Source organism: Spermophilus citellus (assembly GCF_964194105.1).
Source record: "Spermophilus citellus genome assembly, chromosome: 3".
Lineage (NCBI taxonomy): Eukaryota > Metazoa > Chordata > Mammalia > Rodentia > Sciuridae > Spermophilus > Spermophilus citellus.
The window spans coordinates 168,628,648-168,651,825 of record NC_138184.1 but is presented as its reverse complement, the minus strand read 5'-3'; the positions used below and the strand labels follow the sequence as shown (position 1 = coordinate 168,651,825).

The window sequence follows — 23,178 nt, the reverse complement described above, 5'->3', positions numbered from 1 at the left end:
AACAATATATATGATATGTCTCTATGCACCCATTACATGCATACTAATGACTAAACAGTACATTCAGTTTTGCAGACACTATCTCATTTATCCTTTTAAAATAAGCCCATAAAATAGGTGGAAATAGGGAAAGGAGGCTTAGAGATGTTTGCTCAAGGTCATGCAGCTGATAAATGATTGAGGACAGTATTCTAGCCAAGGGCCTTTGAATACCAAAATGCTCCCTATTTTACCCTACAGTTTACCAAAGAATAATATTAAAATTCATCCTAACAACTTATTCTGTATTTAACATGGTTTTCGAGAAATCCCAACCAAAATTAGAAATGGTCATTATGAATAAAATCTCTGAAAATTTTAATTACATACTACGCTTTCACATGTTGACCTAGAATTCTACAGGTAAACACAAACAAGCTTATAACCCTTACTGCAATGGAAAGTTTCAGTTCTACTTTTAGGCCAGTTAACTGAAAAGTAGACTTCTATGATGAAGTTGCAAAAAGAATCTGAAGACCAATAATATTACTTAACTAGTAATTAGATAATGAAGAGTGGCTTAATTATGTTTTGATTTAATTGAGGCACAACTAAAAAATATGGAGCAGAAAAAAAATGTCCCCTTTTAAAACTTGAGCTTATTCTTTTATTTTAACTGTGGTGTCTGTCCTCCTTAAAATATCTGCTTGTTCTAACACATCAAAGTGCTTAATAAGTTTAAAATTAGTATATTTGTGTATTCTGGTTCTAGAAACATTTTATCTCTGAGGTTTAAGAAAAACATTATGATATTGTGTCACCTCAAGTGATAATCCATTACCTTATAGGTTATTATAATTATTTCCTGTTGATATAGCTGAAGAATCCTCAGAGTCTAAGCAGTCACTACAATTTATGTTTTGGGATTTTATAAATTAATAAAAGCCACATAACACACATTTCAGGATTTTGTACTGCACTGCATCAAGCAAGGCTTTTATTTAGCTTTCCATTTTAAACAAATCAACTTACCTTGAATAATGCAAGTATACTCTGCAAGACTTTCCTGATCCTATACAGGCTACTACAACTAAATTTCCAAACATACAAAACTGGGGTAACACTTTCTATTTATTCATCACTGTTTGGGGAAAGAATTACTCATCCAAGATTATTGAATTATATGATCACTGATTAACCTATTTCCCTGAACCATTTTTATCATAAAACAAACCTCTCTTCATTAGTTTTCAAAGTTTAAATCCCATTGTATAAATTATCCTGGAATACTTATGTTTCTGGGTGCCCAGATAAAGATGATTTACCCTTTCTGACTATCTCCCAACCACCGTTTATTAGAATTTTAGTTAGCACCTTCTGACTTCTGTCTATTCAGATCTCTATTTCCATGTGGAATGGGATTCTCAATGTTATTAGTGTCTCAGAGAACATGACAGTGAGGAAAGTAGCATGTTACAAGAACAATCAGATAGGATCAGGCCACATCTGATGATCCTGACAGCTGCTTCTTGCTGCCTGCTACTGTCTTTTCTCAATGTCACCATGAAGTTACTTTCTTTTATTCTTCGACTATTTTCATGATCACTCCCTGTCCATCTTTGTGGAAAATACTCTTCATTTTCTCTCCCTTAACTGAGCTCTCAGGGTTAAGTCCATCTCTTCCTAGCCTCCTAGTGTGAGGTCAGCACTGCCAGGGGTTTCAGCTATCACCTTTGTTGTATCTCTGATCTCTAGCACCCTCTTTGCTGAAGAGTATCTGCAATGACACCCTCTTTGACTTATCTACTGGATAGTCCAACAAATCTTCAACCCAATGTGAGACAGAGTAGGGCTTGAATTTAATTACTTATTTCCAATGGCTTCACAGTTCCAAGCAGGCAATTTAATGTCTCAAAGTCTTAGTTTATACAACTGTAAGACAGGGATAATAATTTCATATCACTGGGTTTTTTTTTTTGAGGTGTTAATGATGAATTTTAGGTGATCAGTTCAGTCTTTGATGTATAATAGGTCAAAGGAAAGAATAGGCGTGTCGTTCAAATAGGAATTCATTACTGTCCAAATCTATTTGCCGATTTTCTATTACCTTGATTAGCCAATGACATTTATTTCTACCTATTTACAAAACTGTACATTCACAAATCAAGCCACAATTGAATCTGCTATCATTTGGTACTTTCCTCCTCCTACATAGTTCTTGAACCAGAAAATCCCTCTCAACTTTCTGTTCCCATATCCTGTCACAGAACTCATCGTTTCATGCCTATGACATAAAAAAGTCTTCTTTCCTGTTTTGATTTAATATATCCTCCACATCATTGCTAAATTGGTTTGTTTAAAATGTGTGTGGGCACTGTCAGTCATACTCTAGAGTGACCCTAATAAGTCACAGCCTATATAACTCCTCCTCTTGTGTGCAGGTAGAACATGTGGTTTGCTTCCAACCAACAGAAAAATTGCAAAGGTGGCCAAATGCAGTGGCTAACACCTCTAATCCAACCAGCTTGGGAGGTGTAGATAGTAAGATCACAAGTTCAAGGCTAGTCTCAACAAGTTAGCAAGACCCTGTCTCCAAAAAAAAAAAAAAAAAAAAAGGATTGGGGATGTGACTTAATGGTTAAGCACTCCTGGGTTAATTCCAGATACCAAAAAGAAAAAGAAAAAAAAGGTAATAGTATGTCAATACCACAATTATTGAAGGAAGAAATTCTGCCAGCATTAAAGAAGCAGTCAGTTTTGAATCGCCAATGAATACATTCATGTGGAAGGGAACTGTGGGTGGTCTTAAGGAGCCAAGGGCCTCATTTCTGTGACAGCAAGAAACTGAATTTTGCCAAAAACCATTTGGGTTTGGAGGAGGACACTGAACTCCAGGAAGAAATGCAGCCTAGCCTACACAGACTGCTACCTGTGAGACTATGAAAAGAGAGGCCAGCTTAGCCACATCTGTGGAGACAGCAATATGATAAAGCTGTGTGGTTGCAAGTTAATAATAATGTGGCAATTTGTTATGCAATAATAGAAAACTGTCTAAAATATGTCAGGCAGCCACTCCAAGGCTCAATAGACATTTATTGAATCAGATTGACTTGTCTCCTTCACTGGGATGCAAGATCCATACAGGAAAGTGATATTGTGATTCTTCTTTATATTTCATAAGTCCTGGCATCCAATAGGCTCAATAAACTCTAATGAAATATAAATAGCATGGTTGTGACACATAACCATCATATTCCATTCTAATTGTGAAACAGATGAAAGAAACATCACATTTTGCACTAATTAGTAAAGGCTTTCACCAAATCTTTAAAACAGATAATTGATTAATCTTTATTTTAAAAATTATTTAGAAAACATCAATCAAGCTAAAATTTAAAAGCTAGGTGTATTAAACAGATTATAATCGATTTTGTTTTCAAACAATGCGAATTTGAAATCCAACACAGATCTTGGTGTACTAGCATCAAAGTTTCTAGAGATTGCACAATTTTCTGGGTATTCTGGGGGAATTTGCTTCTTTGTCTTTTCCAGCTTCAAGACTACCTACTTTCCTTGGTTTTGATTCCCTTCCTCTATCTCCAAGTCCAGCAAAGTCCCATTTCTCTAACATGTTTTGCAATGTCACATCTCCCTGTGGTTGCAAAACATCATGTGATTTGACTGCACATGCATAAAATTCTGAAAATCTCCTTATCTCAAGGTCAATACCATTAAACATATTTGCAAGTCCCTTTTGCCAAGTGAAATAACATGTCTACAGATTCATAAAATTAGGTGGTAGAAAATAAATTCAGGGGTAGGGGTTGTTATTCTGTTACCACATTAATGAACAAGAAAAATAAGCATACAACTATGAAATGTAAAATGCATATGATTCTAATACCACAGACTTACCTCAAAACCTCCAGTTTCTTTTTGTTCCAATTTACACATTTCACATTCTAAAATGAAACATTTCCTTCCATTTCCTAGAATTTGAACTCTTCCCAGTTCAATTAAAAAAAAATTAAAGCTGGCTTTCCACATAAATCACGAGTACAACTGACAGCTATAGACCTCCTATGGGCAGTCACAGAGAAGGCCTGGTCTGGCTGTGCAGGAGGCTGAGAGTTCTTCTTGTAGGGACAAAAGCTGCCAAGTCAGCCTCAGGGAAACTTGGCAGCACATCAAGAACAAAAACATAGTGTGGCTATTTATTCTTGACACACAGACAATAGACTTCATAAATTACTCTCTTCAGGCTAGAAAATTGTCTTACATTCATGTGAATACAGGGTTAAATAGAGGCAACACACAAGCAAGAGATTTCACTGTAGTTGTACTGAAGTCATCTAGAGAAATGTGTGATTGTATAGAAAATGAGCCAATGTCACAGAGCAAATCTTTGCATCTCTCCTGCTAAGTGGCACTATGTCCTTGCAGGATCTTCTGAAATCCTCCAAATCTATCAACTAAATAAACAGAGGCATGACAAAAGAGTTTTATGTGTGTTTTGGTGAAAATGTAAGAAATTTTGGACACAGATTCAAGCCCCTTTTTCGGATAAATTTTAATGTGCAAAAACTCGGTGATTCATCTGTTTTAGTTAGCTTTTTCACTGCTGTGACCAAAAGGCCCAACAAGAACAATTAGAGGAGAAAAAGTTTATTTGGGGGTTTATGGTTTCAGTCTATAGACAGCTGGCTCCATTCCTTGGAGCTCAAGATGAGGCAGAACATCATGGCAAAAGGGTATGATGGAGGAAATCAGCTGGGAATATGTAACCAAGAAGCAGAGAGAGAGAGACTTTCCTCACCGCACAAAACAAAACCCCAAACTCATGCCCCCAATGATTCTCCTCCTCCAGCCATATCCTACCAGCTTCAGTTCCCTCTCTAGTGTGTTTCAAGGCAAAGTCTGTCCGAATCTTCTCCTTAATCTTACAAGATGCAGTTTGTTAACATACAAGACTTGTTGACAACATGTAGACGGGTTAGGTGCAAACTAAGGAATGCCAATGTGAATGCTGCACGTCATCACATCAGAAGTGAATCTTGACATAGGTGATAAACAGCTTTTTCATTGTAAAATGAGAAACAGAAATGAAGTAAAATCATTAATGGAAAAGGCTGTAAAGTAGTGATGGCAAGTGAGGTAGTATATGAAGAGGATAAATGTTTAAACTGTGAAATTGGACTAATTTGTATTGCAGCAGTATCATTTATCACATATCTATGTGACCTTAACTCTATCAGAATGCAGTGGAGGACAGTAGGTGCAAATCATTCACTCATTCATTCAAATCTTCCTTATTGAGTGATGGACTCCTCTAGGTACTGTCTTTACAGCATTGAAGATAAGCACCAGTACCACCCACCACCCAGCCCACTCCACATTCTTACAGCTCTTGATAGAGTACTTACAAAGTGTTGGAAGAGATAATTCTTATACCTCCAAAAGTTAGCATTATTATATTATCCCACCCCCCAAATTCACAAGTTTGAAAAAGTATACTTTATTACATTATAAGAATAATAAAAAATAAGTGGATAATCTGAGCAGTGTGGGAATACTAAAAACCATCATGTTGAGATTTTACTGTTCTTGAAAGAAAAGATCTCTGAGGAGTGGCATAAAAGGAAAAAAATTGTTTTTTGAAACAATTTTTCAGGGAGTAATCAGATACTTAATTAAATTAAGTTTTTAAGGTCAAATTTAAATGAGAACATTTGTCTCTGGACTAGCTTTCACTCTATGGGCTCTCTCTTTCCTTCTTTCCCTCCTACCTTCCTTTCTCCTCCTCCTCCTCCACCTCCTCCTTCTCCTTTTTTTTTTTTATTTTTTCACATACCCCTCTTTGTTACTCTTCTGCATGATCAAACAGTCATGACACCATGATTTGTCATTTTTCTCCTGTCAATTCAGCCATCATTTCACTCTGTTCCACTAGTACTGCCTGGTGTGAAAATCCCTGTAGAGTCCATGGTAAACTCAGAAGTTTCCAGATTCTGCTTTGGAAAGCAGTGACCTGCAATGTTATTAAAAACCAGTGACTTAAAAAGAGATTTTCCCCTTACTCCTAATTGAAGGGGACATCTAGACATCATCCTTAGACTGACAGTCATGGCAAAGGTTCCAACTGACAGTATATATACATACGTAATTATATATATGTATATATATATGTGTGTGTGTGTGTGTGTGTGTGTGTGTGTGTGTTGTGTGTATGTATATATGTAAAATCATTTTCCCCAAACTCAAATGAACTACTCTAGCTATCAAATTGTACATGGAGCATCTTAGGGAGTTCTTTAAAAATCAGAATTCCTGGCTCTGCAGTTCATTAACTGTCATTTTAAGAGCTGCACTGCCAGAACCACAAGTTACTAGGAAGCTAGTTATCCTCTAATGCTGCAAGGCAAGCTTTTTAAAGCTTTAGTCACATATGTGGCACACACTTCAAAACTCAACACTTTCAAAAGGCTTACTGGAGCCAGCGTTCCAACTTAATCTTCACCCAGTTAAACGGAAGCTAATAAGAAGCTTGAAAGAGCATATACAATATAAGAATTTTGGCAGAATACCATACATGTTGACCCTACATTAAAAAATCATAATGATACTACTAAATCATCCTAAACCTTTAACACTCATTCACAAGAGTATTCTCACTCTTTCATCAAAAGCTACATGTCATTCTGATTCATATATTGTGCTAAAAATATAAATTTGACAGAATGTGTCTGAACCTGACCCAGACGCTTAAATATTTTCATAACTCTAGAAGCAAAAGGAAAATGGGCAAACACCTCTTGACAGTGCAATACTGTCTGCTCTGAACAAATGGCCTGGATGTTAAATAGTAGGTGGCAAAGTTAAAATAGAAATGCTAATCCTATGAGAGCTCTTGCCTGCTGCTTTATAGCCCTTTCTAAAGATATAAAAAAGAAGAAAGAAAGGCAGAGTGAAAGAAAGGAAAAAAAAGAAAATTAACAAATATCATAGAATAAAATAAAGCATATATATATATATATATATATATACATACATATATATATATACATGCATATATATATATATATTTTTTTTTCAACCTGTGATCTTTCTTGAAGTAGTAGCAGGAATGAGTGAGAAAATAATTAAGTATTTTTAGCTTCTAATTTGAATTTTAGTAAAACAAAAAAAAATTTAATTCAAGATAAAACAACAAATGTTTATTTTTGCAAAACATTATGAATCCCTGTGTTACCTCTACATATTCGAATATAGCTTCCTTAAGAAGGTTTATTTTCCTAAAATATTACAACTATCAACCAAAACAGAGGTCAGTAAAGTTTTTTCTGTACAAGGCCAAGCAGTGTATATTTTAGGCTTTGCTGGCTAAAGGTCTCTTGTGGCAACTACCCAATTCTGCTATGGTAGCACAAAAGCAGTCACAGAAATTATGTAAGTGAATGGGCAATGCCATTCATAAGTGTTAAGGAACAAAGCTCCCTCCCTTCCTTCTTTGTCCCCACTCATTTTTTTTTTTTTTTTTTTTTTTTTTTTTTTTTTTTTTTTTTTTTTTGCTTGGCATCTGGCAGCACACGGAAAACAATCTGAGACAGTCAGATGAGAGTGTAAATCCAGGTTACCAGCATCTCAGACTCAGCCACAGTTATACACTATAATGGTATTGAGCAAATTGTAACATTTACAAGCCATCCAGCCTACACAACTACCATGGAAACCGTGTGAGCTTCAAATCATTCATAATATTCATACTGCATACGGTTACGTTATACCCTGCTTACATTCCAATGAACTGTCACACAAGTTTTTCCTGTGGTATCTTCCTTGACTACTGAGGCTTTCACAGAATTCTTCTGAATGTCTCATGATAGTACAAAAGGGATGTTGGAATAGAAGCTTCCTACATTATGGCCATATCGGAGCATCGTCATTTATTTATAACAGCTGGAGGGCTCTCTTGTACTTGGGAATTTGGCAACACCCAAGAAATGCTTTATTCTTCCCTTTAAATACATAAATCTAAGAAATCCTGGGATGATGATCTATGATTCTTCCAAAAGCCATTTCAGAAAAGACTAAAAGTTTCCCTTTTAGTGACAGGCAAGGACAGAGAATTCTTTTGGGAAGAAATCTCACCAGCAAATCAAGAACTACTTGGGCAGCATATATTATATATCAATATACTTGGTGGTAGAGTTTCAGGTTAACTGAAATCACTGTTTTAAAATTAGAGTGCAGTCTGACATGACAATATGGAAAGGATCAATGGTTAAGTGAGTTACCATCTCTCAGAAAGATGCTGTTGGCAGAGGCACTGTCATGGCACACACTTTCCTATTAGGATAAAATTCCCAAGACACTCATGAGGCTTTGCAAGTAATCATTAGCATGGCTTCCCACTACAATTGAAAACATATGCCTAAATACTGTTTTTGAAAAATGACACAAATGTTTAAATACCAACATAAAAAAAAATCTATATAAAGGTGCCAGAAACTTATGTGGTAAGAAAAGCCAAAGAATTTGTGCAAAATCATGTTTCTTACTGTCTTCTATTTGAATAAACTTTGCTGAAAATTTAAAAGGCTTCAACATTCCATCCATGAAATCTACATATTTTATGTAGATTTTATGAAAAAAAAGACAATCCAACTGTGGCATCAAAGTCCACCTTTAAGACAGGCTTCAAAAGAAAAAAAAAAAACAATCTTCTTTTCTAGGTAATACAAGACATTAGGGAGAGGTAAAATGCAATTACCACTTTGCTTCAGGAAACAATATTTTTTAAAATTGCAAACTCCATATTGGATAAACTGAGCTTAGTCTAAAAGCAATTTACACGGTGACTACAATTTTGGAGAATGTAGCTTATATGCAAGTGAAGATTAGCTTTCATGGGCATTCATGAATTCCTTATATTTCCTAGGTAACAATGAATATAGTTATGATTTCTATTTTATCTTGACAAATATTTATTGAGTTAACCAGGTTCTGAGATATACCTAGAGAGAGAGAAAGATACATCAAGGAGAGAGAGAAACTTGAGAGGAATGTGCAGTTGTGAATACCAAAATGGGAGAATGGATTAAGTGCTGATTAGAAAGTCTTAGGAGAAGATAAATTGAGTTTGAAGCATGATGTTTGCAATGTTAATGGGTTACACAATGTGTGTTATCTACCAGTAAATTGTAAATTCAAATGTTGAGCTTAGAAAATGGCAAGGACTAATGATACACATTTTGGATTTGTTTGCACAGAATAGATAATTGAAGCTAAATGAATAAATGAGATGGCCAAGGAATATATAAAAAGAAGAGGACCATGAACACAACCTCTGGGTATACACACTAGTAAGAGCAGGAGGAAGCCAGCTAATGGAGAAGGGGCAGCCAGGGAATTTGGGATTTACGTAATACGAGGCTTAAGCAATAGGCAAAGAGAGATTCTATACTGCCAAACAATGCAAAGAGGTGAGAGATATCACATTGGTTAGAAGACTGCATTTTCTTATTATAAGAATATTCAAGACACAAAATCAGCAATCAGGTAGAGATGGCAGTAGATGAGATATACATATCATTTTATATCATGGCACAAGGTTTCTAAGCCAAGATTCAGTGGAGAATAAAGTGTAGAATAAAGTGATTAAGGATTTAATTGGTACCAAAGATCATGGAGGTGGCAAGGTAGTAGAAGTAAAACTTGAGAGTAGAGTGAGACATCGGTATTCTGGGGAAGGGGGATTATTCCTTAGCTGTTGAGCAAGCAAAGAGGGGACCAATGAAATCTCAGGTATACTTAAGCATGAGAGAGGACATCAAAAAGCACATTTTAGAAGATTCTCGGTTTCTGAAATTTCAAGTTGAAATTATGTGAGGATGAAAGACTCAAATCTGGGATTTTAGGTATAAGAATAAAAAGTGATAGAAAAAGAATGTAATAAGTAAAGTACACTTTGAAAATTTTATTTATCCAAGAAAAAGTAACCAAATTTAAAAATTGAAGTCAGAGTCTAGGTCATCCTTTTTTTTTTTTTTTTTTTTTTTTTGTTATTAGGTACTGAGTTAAGTCCCCAGTCCTTTTTATTTTTTGAGTCAGAGTTTTGCTAAGTTGTTTAGAGCCTGGTTAGGTTGCTGAAGTTGGCCTTGAACTTGCAATCCTCCTGCCTCAGCACCCCTGTGGTATTACACATGTGTCACTGCACCTGGATAATTATTTTTTTAATTCAGAATGTTGCTGAGGGCCATTGCCAAGTAGGAATGACGCATCAAAATTTCCTTGCCAGCATACCCCATGTTAAATGGACTTGCCTTGGAAATTCGCTGTTGACATTGCATGTAAGGTGACCTTGCTCAAGGACCAGGGCGGATCCGGGTTTAGAGCTGATCAGGTTTGAGGAAGTATCCCGGTCCTTGGGTTTAGGGCATTCCTGGTTTAAGACAATAAGGGTTTTTTAGGGAAGTTGGAGGTTGAGGATTATTGCTGCTGGGATTAGGGTGTTCCTGCAGCCTAAGCTCCCGTTGAGTTCTCCGGAGATTCAGAAAGGATATTGGAAAAAAAGCCTCATGGAGTAGGTGAATTGGGCGGAGGAGAACTGGGATTGCCCCAGAGTGTGTGTGGAGGCCAGTGTGAGTTCGGGAATAAAGAATTGCTGTTTGAATCTACAAAGCTGTGTGGTGGCTTGTGATTCTGTGCCCAGCCAAGACATTGGCAGAATGTATCTTCCATAACTGCTAGATTTTATAATGATTTTTACAGATGCATTTTATATCTATTTCTTAAATTAGAAGAGAAACTAGCATATTTCTTGGAATAGTTCCAATATTACAATAAGACAGGTGATGAGATTCTATCCTGGCCTATAAGGGAGATTAGGAATGTGTGAAATTCTATCATCTGTGACAACATGGATGAACCTAGAAGACACATAAAATTAAATAAGCCATGCATAGAAATATATTTTTAATCACTGACTGACCAGCAAACTGAGGTTGTTTCCTTTGTATAGTGGTTCTCAAACTTTAGGGTCCATCAGAATTACCATGAGGGTTTGTTAAAATGCAAATAGCTAAGTCTTAGAATTCCTGAGGTGTGGCCTGAAAATTTGTATTTTGAAAAAGTTCTCATTTATCATGATTTTTCTAATGTGAGGATCACACTTTGAAAATCACTGTTATAAAACATTTACTGCGCATTTTACATATCATGTTAAATCTCTGAACAATAGTACTTTCACTCCTATTAAAGTGACAAATTAGAATTCGTGGATGTATTAAAATCACAAGCATCCCCTACTATCCCCCCTCCCTTTCCCTCACATCTTCTCTCTCTACCCCATCTACTGTAATTCATTTCTCTCCTTGTTTATTTTCCCATTCCCCTCACAACCTCTTATATGTAATTTTGTATAGCAATGAGGGTCTCCCTTCATTTCCATGCAATTTCCCTTTTCTCTCTCTTTCCCTCCCATCTCATGTCTCTGTTTAAAGTTAATCTTTTCTTCCTGCTCTTCCTCCCTACTCTGTTCATAGTTGCTCTCATTATATCAAAGAAGACATTTGGTATTTGTTTTTTAGGGATTGGCTAGCTTCACTAAGCATAATCTGCTCTAGTGCCATCCATTTCCCTGGAAATTCCATGATTTTGTCATTTTTTTAGTGCTGCGTAATATTCCATGGTGTATAAATGCCACATTTTTTTTATCCATTCATCTATTGAAGGGCATCTGGGTTGGTTCCACAGTCTAGCTATTGTGAATTGTGCTGCTATGAACATCGATGTGGCAGTATCCCTGTAGCATGCTCTTTTAAGGTCTTCAGGGAATAGTCCGAGAAGGGCAATAGCAGGGTCAAATGGTGGCTCCATTCCCAGCTTTCCCAGGAATCTCCAAACTGCTTTCCAAATTGGCTGCACCAATTTGCAGTCCCACCAGCAATGTACAAGTGTACCCTTTTCTCCACATCCTCGCCAGCACTTGTTGTTGTTTGACTTCAAAGTGGCTGCCAATCTTACTGGAGTGAGATGGTATCTTAGGATGGTTTTGATTTGCATTTCTCTGACTGCTAGAGATGGTGAGCATTTTTTCATGTACTTGTTGATTGATTGTATATCCTCCTCTGAGAAGTGTCTGTTCAGGTCCTTGGCCCATTTGTTGATTGGGTTATGTGTTATCTTATTGTCTAATTTTTTGAGTTCTTTGTATACTCTGGATATTAGGGCTCTATCTGAAGTACGAGGAGTAAAAATTTGTTCCCAGGATGTAGGCTCCCTATTTACCTCTCTTATTGTTTCTCTTGCTGAGAAAAACCTTTTTAGTTTAAGTATTTGGGGTAAAATTGGGAGTTCATAACCCACTTCAATCTAATGTATGAAATATGATATGTCAAGAGCTTTGTAATGTTGTGAACAACCAATAAAAAAAAACCTCTTGCACTGTAAAAAAAATAAAATATACTGAGCAAAGAATGCAAATCACCTATAAAAAAAAATAAAACCACAAGCAATCCTTAGCAGGAAGAGTAAAGCAGGTGGCATCTCTATACCAGATCTTAAACTGTACTGCAGAGCAATAGTAACAAAAACAGTGTGGTATTGGCACCAAAAAAGACTTGTAGACCAATGATACAGAATAGAGGACACAGAGACTAACCTACAAAACTACAATTATCTTACATTAGACAAAGGTGCCAAGAATATGCATTGGAGAAAAGATAGCCTCTTCAACAACTGGAAATCCATAAATGGAATTAAACAAAATGAAATTAAACCCCTATATCTCCCCATGCACTAAAATCAACTCAAAATGCATCAAAGATTTAGGAATACAATCAGAGACCCTGCATCTAATAGAAGAAAAAGTAGGCCCTAATCTCCATCATGTTGGATTGGCCCCAACTTCCTTAATAAGATTCCCGTAGCACAATAATTAAAATCAAGAATCCTTAAATGGGATGGACTTAAATTAAAAGTTTCTTCTCAGCAAAAGAAACAATCTGTGAGGTGAATAGAGAGTCTGCATCTTGGAAGCAAATCATACATCATATGTCATACATCAGAAAGAGCACTAATCACTAGGGTATATAAAGAACTCAAAAAGTTAAAAATCAAAAAAACAAATATCCCAATCGATAAATGGGTCAAGGACCTGAAGAGACACTTCTCAGAAGATGATGTACAATCAATCAACAAACCATGAAAAATGTTCATCATCACTAGTAATCAGAGAAATGCAAATCAAAACCACTTTAAGATTTCATCTTACTGCAGTCAGAATGGCAGCTATTATGCATATAAAGAGCAATAAGTGTTGGCGAGGATGTAGCAGAAAAGGTACCCTCATACACAGCTGGTGGGACTGCAAATTGGTGCAGCCAATATGAAAAACCTTATGGCGATCTCTTGGAAAATTGGGAATGGAAGGAAGCACCATTTGACCCAACTATTCCTCTCCTCAGTCTATATCCAAGGGACTTAAAAACAGCATACTACAGGGACACAGCCACATCAATATTTATAGCAGCACAATTCACAATAGCTAAATTGTGAAACTAACCAAGATGCCCTTCAAATAGATGAATGGATGAAAAAATGTGGCATATATACACAATGGAATATTACTCAGCAATAAAAGAGAATAAAATCATGGCATTTTCAGGTAAATGGATGGAGCTAGAGAAGATAATGCTAAAACAAAAAAATCCCCAAAAAACAAATACCGAATGTTTTCTTTGATATAAGGAGGCTGATTCATAGTGGGATAGGGAGCAGGAGCATGGGAGGAATAGACAAACTCTAGATAGGGCAGAGGGGTTGGAGGGGAGGGGAGAGGGCATGGGGTTATTTATGATGGTGGAATGTGGTGATCATTATTATCCAAAGTACATGTATGAGGACATGAATTGGTGTGAAAGTACTGCGTATATATAGATATGAAAAATTGTGCTCTGTATGTATAATAAGAATTATAATGTGTTCCACTGACATATATAAATAAAAAAATTTAAATTAAAAAATAAAATCACCATACTAATATTTTCAAAAAGCCTGAGTTAAATTCACTTCCAAGTATTGTATAAACCATGTTACATATCATCCTCAGCACCTTTAGAAAATGACCCTACCTACTTACTGATTGAAAAGTCAGAGTTGGCTTTACTTCAGAGGAATACATATCCACACTTAAAATTTCTTCCTGCCCTAATTTGATTCATTACTTCTACATTTCACCTTAATATTGCTAGGAACTATTCTAGATGCTGTACATATCAACTCTTTTAGTTCCTCATAACTCTCTAAGTTACTTCATTTTATTGGCTCCATTTACAGATATGGAAACCAAGGCATAGAGAGATTAAATATCTCACTAAAGGCCAGACAAAAGTAAGCACTGGAGTCTTTCTAGTTTTAGTACCATGGTGTTAACCTATTGCCTCTATTATTGTACACCTCTTGAAGTATGGCTTGAGCTCCACTACTTACCCGTTCCAAGAAACAGGACATGGTATCTACCATCCGCAGCATTCACTCGATCCACAGCAATCTTCGTATACTTGTAGTCAGTGCCTATGCGGACAATCAAAGGCCGCCTGTGGATTGGGTAGATAGAATTGTACATCAGAGGATGGTTCCGAATGAAAGTGACAACATCATCAGGGAACTCCTTGGTGGTTCGCATGTTGGGCGTAAATGCTCCTCCTGGGCACTAAAACAGAACAAAAACAAAATATATAGAAAAAGAACCAAGGTAATGACAATGGTTACTCTGTTTTAGTAATAATTGAGATCTCTTTTTCAAAACATTTAAAGTTCCAGTTGTTTAAAGTGCATTTGCTATCCACTTATAAAATAAAACTATATATATATATATATATATATATATATATATATATATAGAGAGAGAGAGAGAGAGAGAGAGAGAGAGAGAGAGAGGAGAGAGAGACAGCTATGGATACAGATATATATCTGCAGAAAATTAGTATCCAACATGCTAAATTTGATCATTGAATGAAGCTAAGTCCACATAACCTACCCTATTTGTTTTCAGAGAGGTACTGTTGCCATAATATTTACTGTCTTGATCTGTCATTTTTATGTTTCTTATTTTTCACCCTGACACTATCATGATATAAAAACCAAAATTGTGGACAAAATCTAATGGTGCTGTTGGTTAATATCAATTAGATGGCCATAATGAAAGTCAATCAGTACTCACACATGTAAGAGTTTTGCTCCATCTGACCTCTAGTCTTAAGAGGTGGTGATCTCAGAAGTTGGAAGTTAGGTTCGATATGGTAAATTAGAGCTGAAATTCTCCTCTAGAAAAGACTCTAGTCATGTTCATTTAATGGCCTACAAGCCCCTACATGACCTGGCCTGGGCCTGCCACACCTGAACTTCCAACATGCTTGCCCTCCCGGGTTTTGGTTCCTGCTATTGTTCTGCACTGGTCATACTTTTCTCCAGCCTGTTCCAAGGCTTTCTCTGTGGCCTCATTTAGTTATCAGTTCAAAAGTTGCTTCCTTTAAGGTGATGACACACAAAAGCAGCTCCCCCACTCCATCTCTACCATCTATCTCCTTAGCTTATTTTTCTTTAAACTCTTTCCCTAACAGTATGTTACATATTAACTGCTTGTATCTCTATTATCCATTTCTCTCTCTCTACAATGTAAGCTGTGTGCTGAGAGTAACTGGATCTATATTGTTCATTGCTCTCAGACCTATATCAATAGTGGTAACAGAAGATATTTTACCAAGAGGAGTTGAATGAGTGGACTATATGATTCATTCTATCTAGCCTGCAATTTTGGTACAAGTGCTATATGAAACAGATTCTCAACTCTGCCCAGGAGAAGAGATATTCAGAGCATCAGTTTCAAAGGGGCAGACAGAAAGCAGTATTGAGATCTAAAAACAGACTGCTGGGCAGCTTCGTCAGTCCTGGAAAGGAACCCTGACAAGGGCTTCTGAGGAGAAGCTTCCTAAATGTAACATTAACTAAGGCCAAACTTTAGAGTAGGCTGGGAGCTGCTGAAGCTTGAAACTTAAACTCCCTCATTAATTAGGAGCTGACTGTGACGTTATATGAGCATTGCCACTGAATATGATATTTTAACATACATAAACCTTATTTACCTAACCTTATTAAATGCTTGACAATATTTCTACTTACAGAAACAAAAATATTTGAGATTTTTTTCTTGAAATGCATATCACTCCTGTTGTAGTTTTCACTATCCTCATTACAGAGTTTTGGAGTAAAAGGGGAATAAGAAAGCAAGCTTCCTGATCAATAGCAGTGGGTACAACATCAGTAGTAAACTGCAGGATATAATGGGAGCTGTTACCAACTGGACAGTTACACCTTAGCCAAAGGTGGCTATGTTCCCTTATGATCAGCTATTACTCCTATTCAGGAACATAAGCCTAGTGCTGCCAGGATTCACCAGAAGATAGAAATGCAGAATTCTGTGTGAAATTTGCCAAATCTTTAATTGTTGACTCCATTAAAAAGGAAAACAATTTGGGGGTTCAAACAAAACATGACAACCTCTAGGTTGAACCCTTAATAGCTATATAATGGCATTAGTACTTTTGGGTCAATGTTGCCAGACAGACTAGCATTTTCTTTTTTTTTTTAAAGAGAGAGTGAGAGAGGAGAGAGAGAGAGAGAGAATTTTTAATATTTATTTTTTAGTTCTCGGCGGACACAACATCTTTGTTGGTATGTGGTGCTGAGGATCGAACCCGGGTCGCACGCATGCCAGGCGAGCGCGCTACCGCTTGAGCCACATCCCCAGCCCCTAGCATTTTCAAATACATTATCAGATTACTCCTATGATCTCACTTCATTTAGTCAGTATCAGCATGATACAATTTTCACACTAACTTCACCAACTGGCATTACTAGAACTTTTCTTTTTTTTTTTTTTTTTTTAGGAACAGTAAATATAGTTCTCTTTTTCAGACAAAGACTCAGGGAGAAATCAAATGGCTTAACAAAGAAGACATAATTACGCAATAATAATAAGGAGCCTCATGCTCCTTATTCCATTTTCTGTAGTTCATATCTTTTTCTTTTAAGAAAAAGCATCATATTTAAATAGACATATTTATAAATTCCCCACAATGAAGGGCAAAATGAGGACAAAGAATTTAATGAGAGGTTTTTCTAAACTGGTAAATGTGCTCCATAATTCTTTACAGTATGGAATTATGGGTGTCTTCTACTCTCATTCTTCACACCAAGTGGAAAAAGGGAGATACATTGCTTACTGAATGAAAACATGGAAAGAACAGTGCATGGGCAATTTAAATGGTTCCAGACCTTCATAAAACACCACTAATTACTGCTTGCTAGGCTGAGACATCTCCATAAATATTTGCAAGCATTCTCCTTTGTAAATTCCAGAAAGATCCAAAGTTAGCATATATTACTAGGCAGTTTTGATCATTTCCAGTTAGTACAGATTGATGTATGAAGAGCATATAAAGTTATCAGTATCTGGTATCTGCTCTTTACTCAAAGATAATTGAAATTCAGATACAAATTATATCAAGATTGCTTAAAACCACAGTTTTAATAAGGTAACCCCAATAAATCAAATCAAATACATACTTCGCATTCAATTACTTCCCCCTACATTTGATACTTTTGTTGTATAATATTCACAATCAACTTCTTTCTCAGGAACAATGTCTCCTAGCATGAGTTTATTTTTAAATTGACAAAAGAATTAATTTTTATAGTACTTATTCATTTCATTAATTCATGCATAAACTGTGCAGATAAGCTGTAAAATGATGGATACAAATGGTGATGAGAATAAAAACAGATTACCCTTTGTGGACTCTGTCTGGTAAATTTGGCTCAGTATAACACTCCCAAGTAAAAATCAGATGTGATTAACTTTCTCCTCATCTTATGATAGAGCACATATGTTGAAACCTCCACTTAATGTAACATCCATAGTCTATCATAAAATAAAGCCCTTTATCCATTAATTAGGCTGGTGTCTCATTCTTCAGAAGGTTTAGTTTACTCTACAAATAACCAGTAAGCAATTTTGGTTAAACTGTTCCTTTAAGTGTTTGCTTTTATTCAGTCCTTCTTTCTATCTTTCTGTTTGTCAGCAGTGATAAGCAGCATTTTTTTTCCAGTAAAGACATTTTAAGTGTTCTTAAAGTGTTAGATGAAATGCTATAAATAATCATGTTAAGGAATTATCAATAATGGTTGTCCTTACCTAATTCTTTTCTATACTCCTGTGCCTTCTGATTCTCCACAATGTTCTCCTAAACTTCACATCTATTAAAGTTTTCTAATAATATAGTTACATATTAATATATGTATGTGGGCATTCTTTGTACATCTTCTATTAAAAAATGAATTTGGATATGCTCAGTACAGGACGGCTAGTAAGAAATTGCTGTTGCTTTCTAGACACAACTTCTCAAATAACAAATTCAAAGCAAAACTACAACTAAGAAACAGAGGAATAATATGAGACAAATACAAAATAAATAACAGAGCTTAGTTCAGAATCAACTGGTGTATATACTTAAGAGTCAATATTTTTTAAATGAACTTAGAACAGTGGAGAACTTCAGGCTGCCAAGGTCAGTGCAGAAGTTTAGAGATGAGAACACAAAGGTTGAAGTATTTAGGGAACTGTATGTAATTCCTGGGGTGCTCAAGCAGATGGTTCTGCTACACCTATAAATACATATTAAAATTGAACACTTTTATTAGGTTCTGCTTTAAAAGGATATGCAGTATATACAAAAAACTATCTTCTGCAGAAGGTTTATACATGTTGCAACAGAATAAAGTAATATGTAAGCTGGGCCAGGGAGAGCCTGCAGTCTTTGGCTGCCCTTCGCAACATACCAAAGGTGTCTTGTTTCTTCCACAAACTTGAATTACTTATGGAAAAACATTGTGACAAAATTGGCAGACTTCCTCCTACTGACTTGAGCTTGCTGGTTGGGCCTCTGCTAACACTACTATCAGCTCTGCTTTAAAAGAAGCACCTACAGGGAGCATTAGAATGAGGGTATAGGATTTCTGCCAGTGTCATTTCTCTAAGAACACAGTCATATATTTATGGGGTTGACCCGGCAACCAGACTACTGTGTCGGGAAATAAAGTACCATGATCACAGTCCACCGTTCGCTGGGAGGACTTCAGAGGCAGCATTCTTAACCCAAGAGGAGACGGAATGCTTTGGGGCACTTGGCTGCAGGTCCTCTGGCTACATGAGCAGGAAGCCCAGGCAAGAGACAGATCCTGGCCACTCTGAGTCAGAGAGCTGACTTCATGGTGTTTTGCTCTGTGAAGGGTGGAGGGACCAAGTCTTGAGGGAAGGATGCTTTTCCAGGAGGAATGCCAGAGGTCACTCCTCCACCCTGCCTTTTTTATTCCCTCAGGATCACTCAACTGACAATTTTTTGATTTAAAGGAGCTGTTCTGGTCTCAACACCAGATGTAAAAAACCACATTATAGAAATATGTCTGACATATTGACTACTCCCTTTTTCATGGAGTCTGTTCCAGATGTGTGTCACTAAGCCCTGGCTTATTCTACACTGCTTCAGAATGGAGAAGAGCTTAAAAAAAAGAAAAAAGAAAGAAAAAAACAAGGAAGAAAAAATGAACAGAGTGACTGTTAGAAGAACTTTCTAATTTAGCATTGGTTTGTTGTGTTTTACAAAAAAGGGCTGATCTATTTGCACATTTTGTAGAATGTTTGCTTCCAGACAAGAGTGGTTTTCTCATTATGAACCACAGCACTATTCTTATGGTAAGGTAGCTTTTAAGTTTCCTTGTGGATAAAGAGCCTAATGAGAGGTGAGAACAGATATGACTTTTCTTCAGGAAAACAAACAAATAAACAAACAAAACATAAACCCTGATTCGTAGCATTTGCCAATTTCCATGGTGTAAATGCTCCCATCATGGCCAATTTCAAATTATTACTATAAAGCTGGGCATGGCAGTGTATGCCCGTAATTGCAGCAATTGGGAGATCTGAGTTCAAGTCCAGCTTGAACAATTTAGCAAGACCCTGTCTCACAATTTAAAACACATAAAAAGGTCTGGGGATATAGCTTAGTGGTAAAATGATGCTAGGATCAATCCCCAGTGCAGCAAAGAACATAAACAAAACAAAATTCAAACTCAAGTTACTACAGTGATGTTCTTAACTAAGAAGAGATGCAGGTAAAGTAATATACTTAACATAATCTGTTCTTTGCAGTGGATACAAGGTGTCTCCAAAACTCTCTAAAGGAAGACCTGAAGCTTCAAACCCTGATTTAACCAGCATAGTCATCTTTCTTCTGTTTTGTTGGTTTGTCCCAGGGTTTCAGGGTTTCTCCAAAAGTTTTTGTTTTTAGTTTTTGTTGTTGTTGTTTGCTTGTTTTTGTTTTTTGATTGTTGTTGTTTTTAGAGGAGGAGAAAAATTTTTTTTGAGTTTATAAATCAGTCGCTCCTTTACTAATCCCATATATACATGTTCAAAAGAGTCATTGATTAAAGTATATTCAGTAACAACTACCTCTTAATTGTCTGTACTAAGATGAAGCTATGATTAAAGCAACTTCAAAAATATGATATGTCCTTGAGTATGGTATCAGTGAGCCTTCTGGAAATGAAATACTGTGAATGGAAAAATGGGAGCCTTTCACTTGAAATGGGATTTGGAAGTTGCTCAGCATTTCCCCCCTCCTCTTTTCTTTTGTCATCTTTAATTTATCCAGCTCCTCAACTTGAGGAACTCTTAAGTGGCTATCTCAGTTCTTTCTTTTCCTTGCATTATACAAAATAAACAAATGTTTTATTCACCTTCTTTTGAGCTGTGAACATAAAGGAGAGATGATTTAAAAGAATATTGTGAATACTATGATATGATGCTACCAATATGACTATGACTTTTAAAATTGTAATGTTTTGAGAAATAAGCAGCAATTCTCATAATTTTCCCAAATTAAAAGTTAATTATTCTACATAAAATACATATCAATGATTTTTTCTTTGAGATGCTGGAAAGGAAACTAAACTCAAGCCTCTTAATTTTAAATAAATAGTCTCCTTAAATGTACGAAAATAATTTTTCCTATTGAAAAGAAAAAACTTACAGCAGGATAATTTAAGACAATGAGAAAATAAATGAGTAAGTAATACATTACAAATACACTCTAGTAACATAAAAATAAAGTGAATCAACAAATAAAAATTACATGGGGTGAATATCTGAAAGAATATTGTTAAAGGGAATTTCAAGTTAAAGTAAAAAGAAAAAAAAAGTTTGTCAACAAAATATTATGCTAGCTATCATTTTTAATTTAAATCTTTCCCGTCCTATAATTTACAATATTATTCTAAGAAATACAGAAATATTGGAAGATTATATTTCTCTTGAATGTCAACTGAATAACATCTTTCAAATGATGTTCTATATGACATGTTACAGATTGAGACACTAATTGATATTCTAGAAAGCAGCATAATTATAGTACTGGTGAAAAACAAACAGTAGAAATTTTTTAACCAAGTCCCAGAAAAAAGTTCAAAACTGGTCTGCAAATGCACTGTTTACAACTCAGTTGGAGAAATTGGTCTTAAATGTATCCCTTACTATTATTAGTATTACATGATACAGAAACATCCACATGCTTCAAAAACAGGTTATTTCTTAATAGAAAGTTGGATATGGTTAAAAAGTTCTAATTTACATATTGTTTTGTACTATATAACCATTTTATTTTATTATACATACAAAACATTTGTCTAAGGAAAATATAAGACATAATTTTTAATTAAATACATGCCTAAAATTCAAAATATCTCCCTGTTATCTCTAAATTAATTCTCATATGGTTAGTCCTCATTAAAACAGATGAGATTTTTCAATACAGGAAACTGTTGTGAAAATCAATTACCATTCAAATTCTTAGGTTTCCACTGAAAAGTTACCACTTTCAAAGTTATATTTACTATGCCATTATAATTATGAAAATTCTTTCCTGTATGCCTTGCATAGTTATTCTGAAATCTTAATGAGATCTTGTTAGTAATAGCATTTACAAATAATATACAGAGCATTCTGTAACATATATGACATATTAGTTAAATCCCAAATCAGAGAATCCTTGAGCTGAAAAATTATAATGAGCATACCTAAGTCTATACTTATATTTAGTAAATGTCAACATGATATTCAGATCTTGTTCATTTTTTTTAATGCATGATGACTAAGAAACTTTTCTGGATACTTACAGTTCCAGGGCGAGGGTATGGAATTCTCCCCTGATAGGAAATCAGCTGATGATTAGGCCCTTCTTTGTGGGCAAAAGGCCCATTAAATACAGTCTGTATATCAGATAAATGATACACACATACGGCTGAACCTTTAAAAACTGAGCTGAAAATAAAACAGAAAGAGTCCATGTTATTTTTAAAATGTATTATAATTTGAAAACAATGGTAAAGTTTGTGAAAAAAGGTTGATATAATTCCTCATGGAAAATTTGAATACTATGGTGCACATATGTGAAGATGAAAAACTACTGTTTTGAAATAAGGCATTGATACATAAAGCATTAAAATATTTAATTTATCCATGGAAGTAATGGATATAAATAAGTTATTGAAAAGTTCTCATTGTTTCTAAAAATAATAGGATAAACAAGCTTCTAACTAGTTTATCTTAAATACCACCAAAGATTTACTAATAATTTTGTTTAAAAATATTAATGTGAATTATTATTTAAATATGAGAGTGTTTTCACATGCTATCCTGAATAATAGTTGAAAAAGCCTAACTGGTCATTATTTATACTCTCCCTGATATTCACACACACAAAAAAAGGGGGATCTAAGAAAGATTTATTAAATTTCCTTTAGTCAATAAAAATATCCTAAAATTTATTTGAATCCTTACTATGGCATATTGACTGAAACCAACACTCCTCTGACTCACATATTTATTTGAAATTAGATTCCCAGTGGAAAAGGTATTGTGTTCCTATGAAAATAAACAAGATACATCATTATTCAGTAGCATTAATAGTCTAAAATTATAATTTTGAGTTTTTCAATATTAGAGCTATTGAGTATTAGGGAAAAAATAACTAGGGAACTGTTCTTCCTCTAATTAAAATTTCTTAAGAATTTGGTTATCCTTTT

At 35.3% G+C, this 23,178-nt stretch overlaps 1 protein-coding gene across 1 annotated transcript in view; it reads right to left on the bottom strand.

Annotated features, from left to right (window-relative positions):
• The window catches only part of SEMA3C (semaphorin 3C), a 157,586-nt gene that overhangs the window by 27,815 nt on the left and 106,593 nt on the right, over positions 1-23,178 (bottom strand). Inside the window, exons 11-12 of the mRNA XM_081284478.1 lie at positions 22,270-22,414; positions 14,470-14,692 (exon numbers count right to left, since the gene is read on the bottom strand). Coding sequence (XP_081140604.1) covers positions 14,470-14,692; positions 22,270-22,414 — 368 coding nt within the window. The remainder of the gene's footprint in view (positions 1-14,469; positions 14,693-22,269; positions 22,415-23,178) is intronic.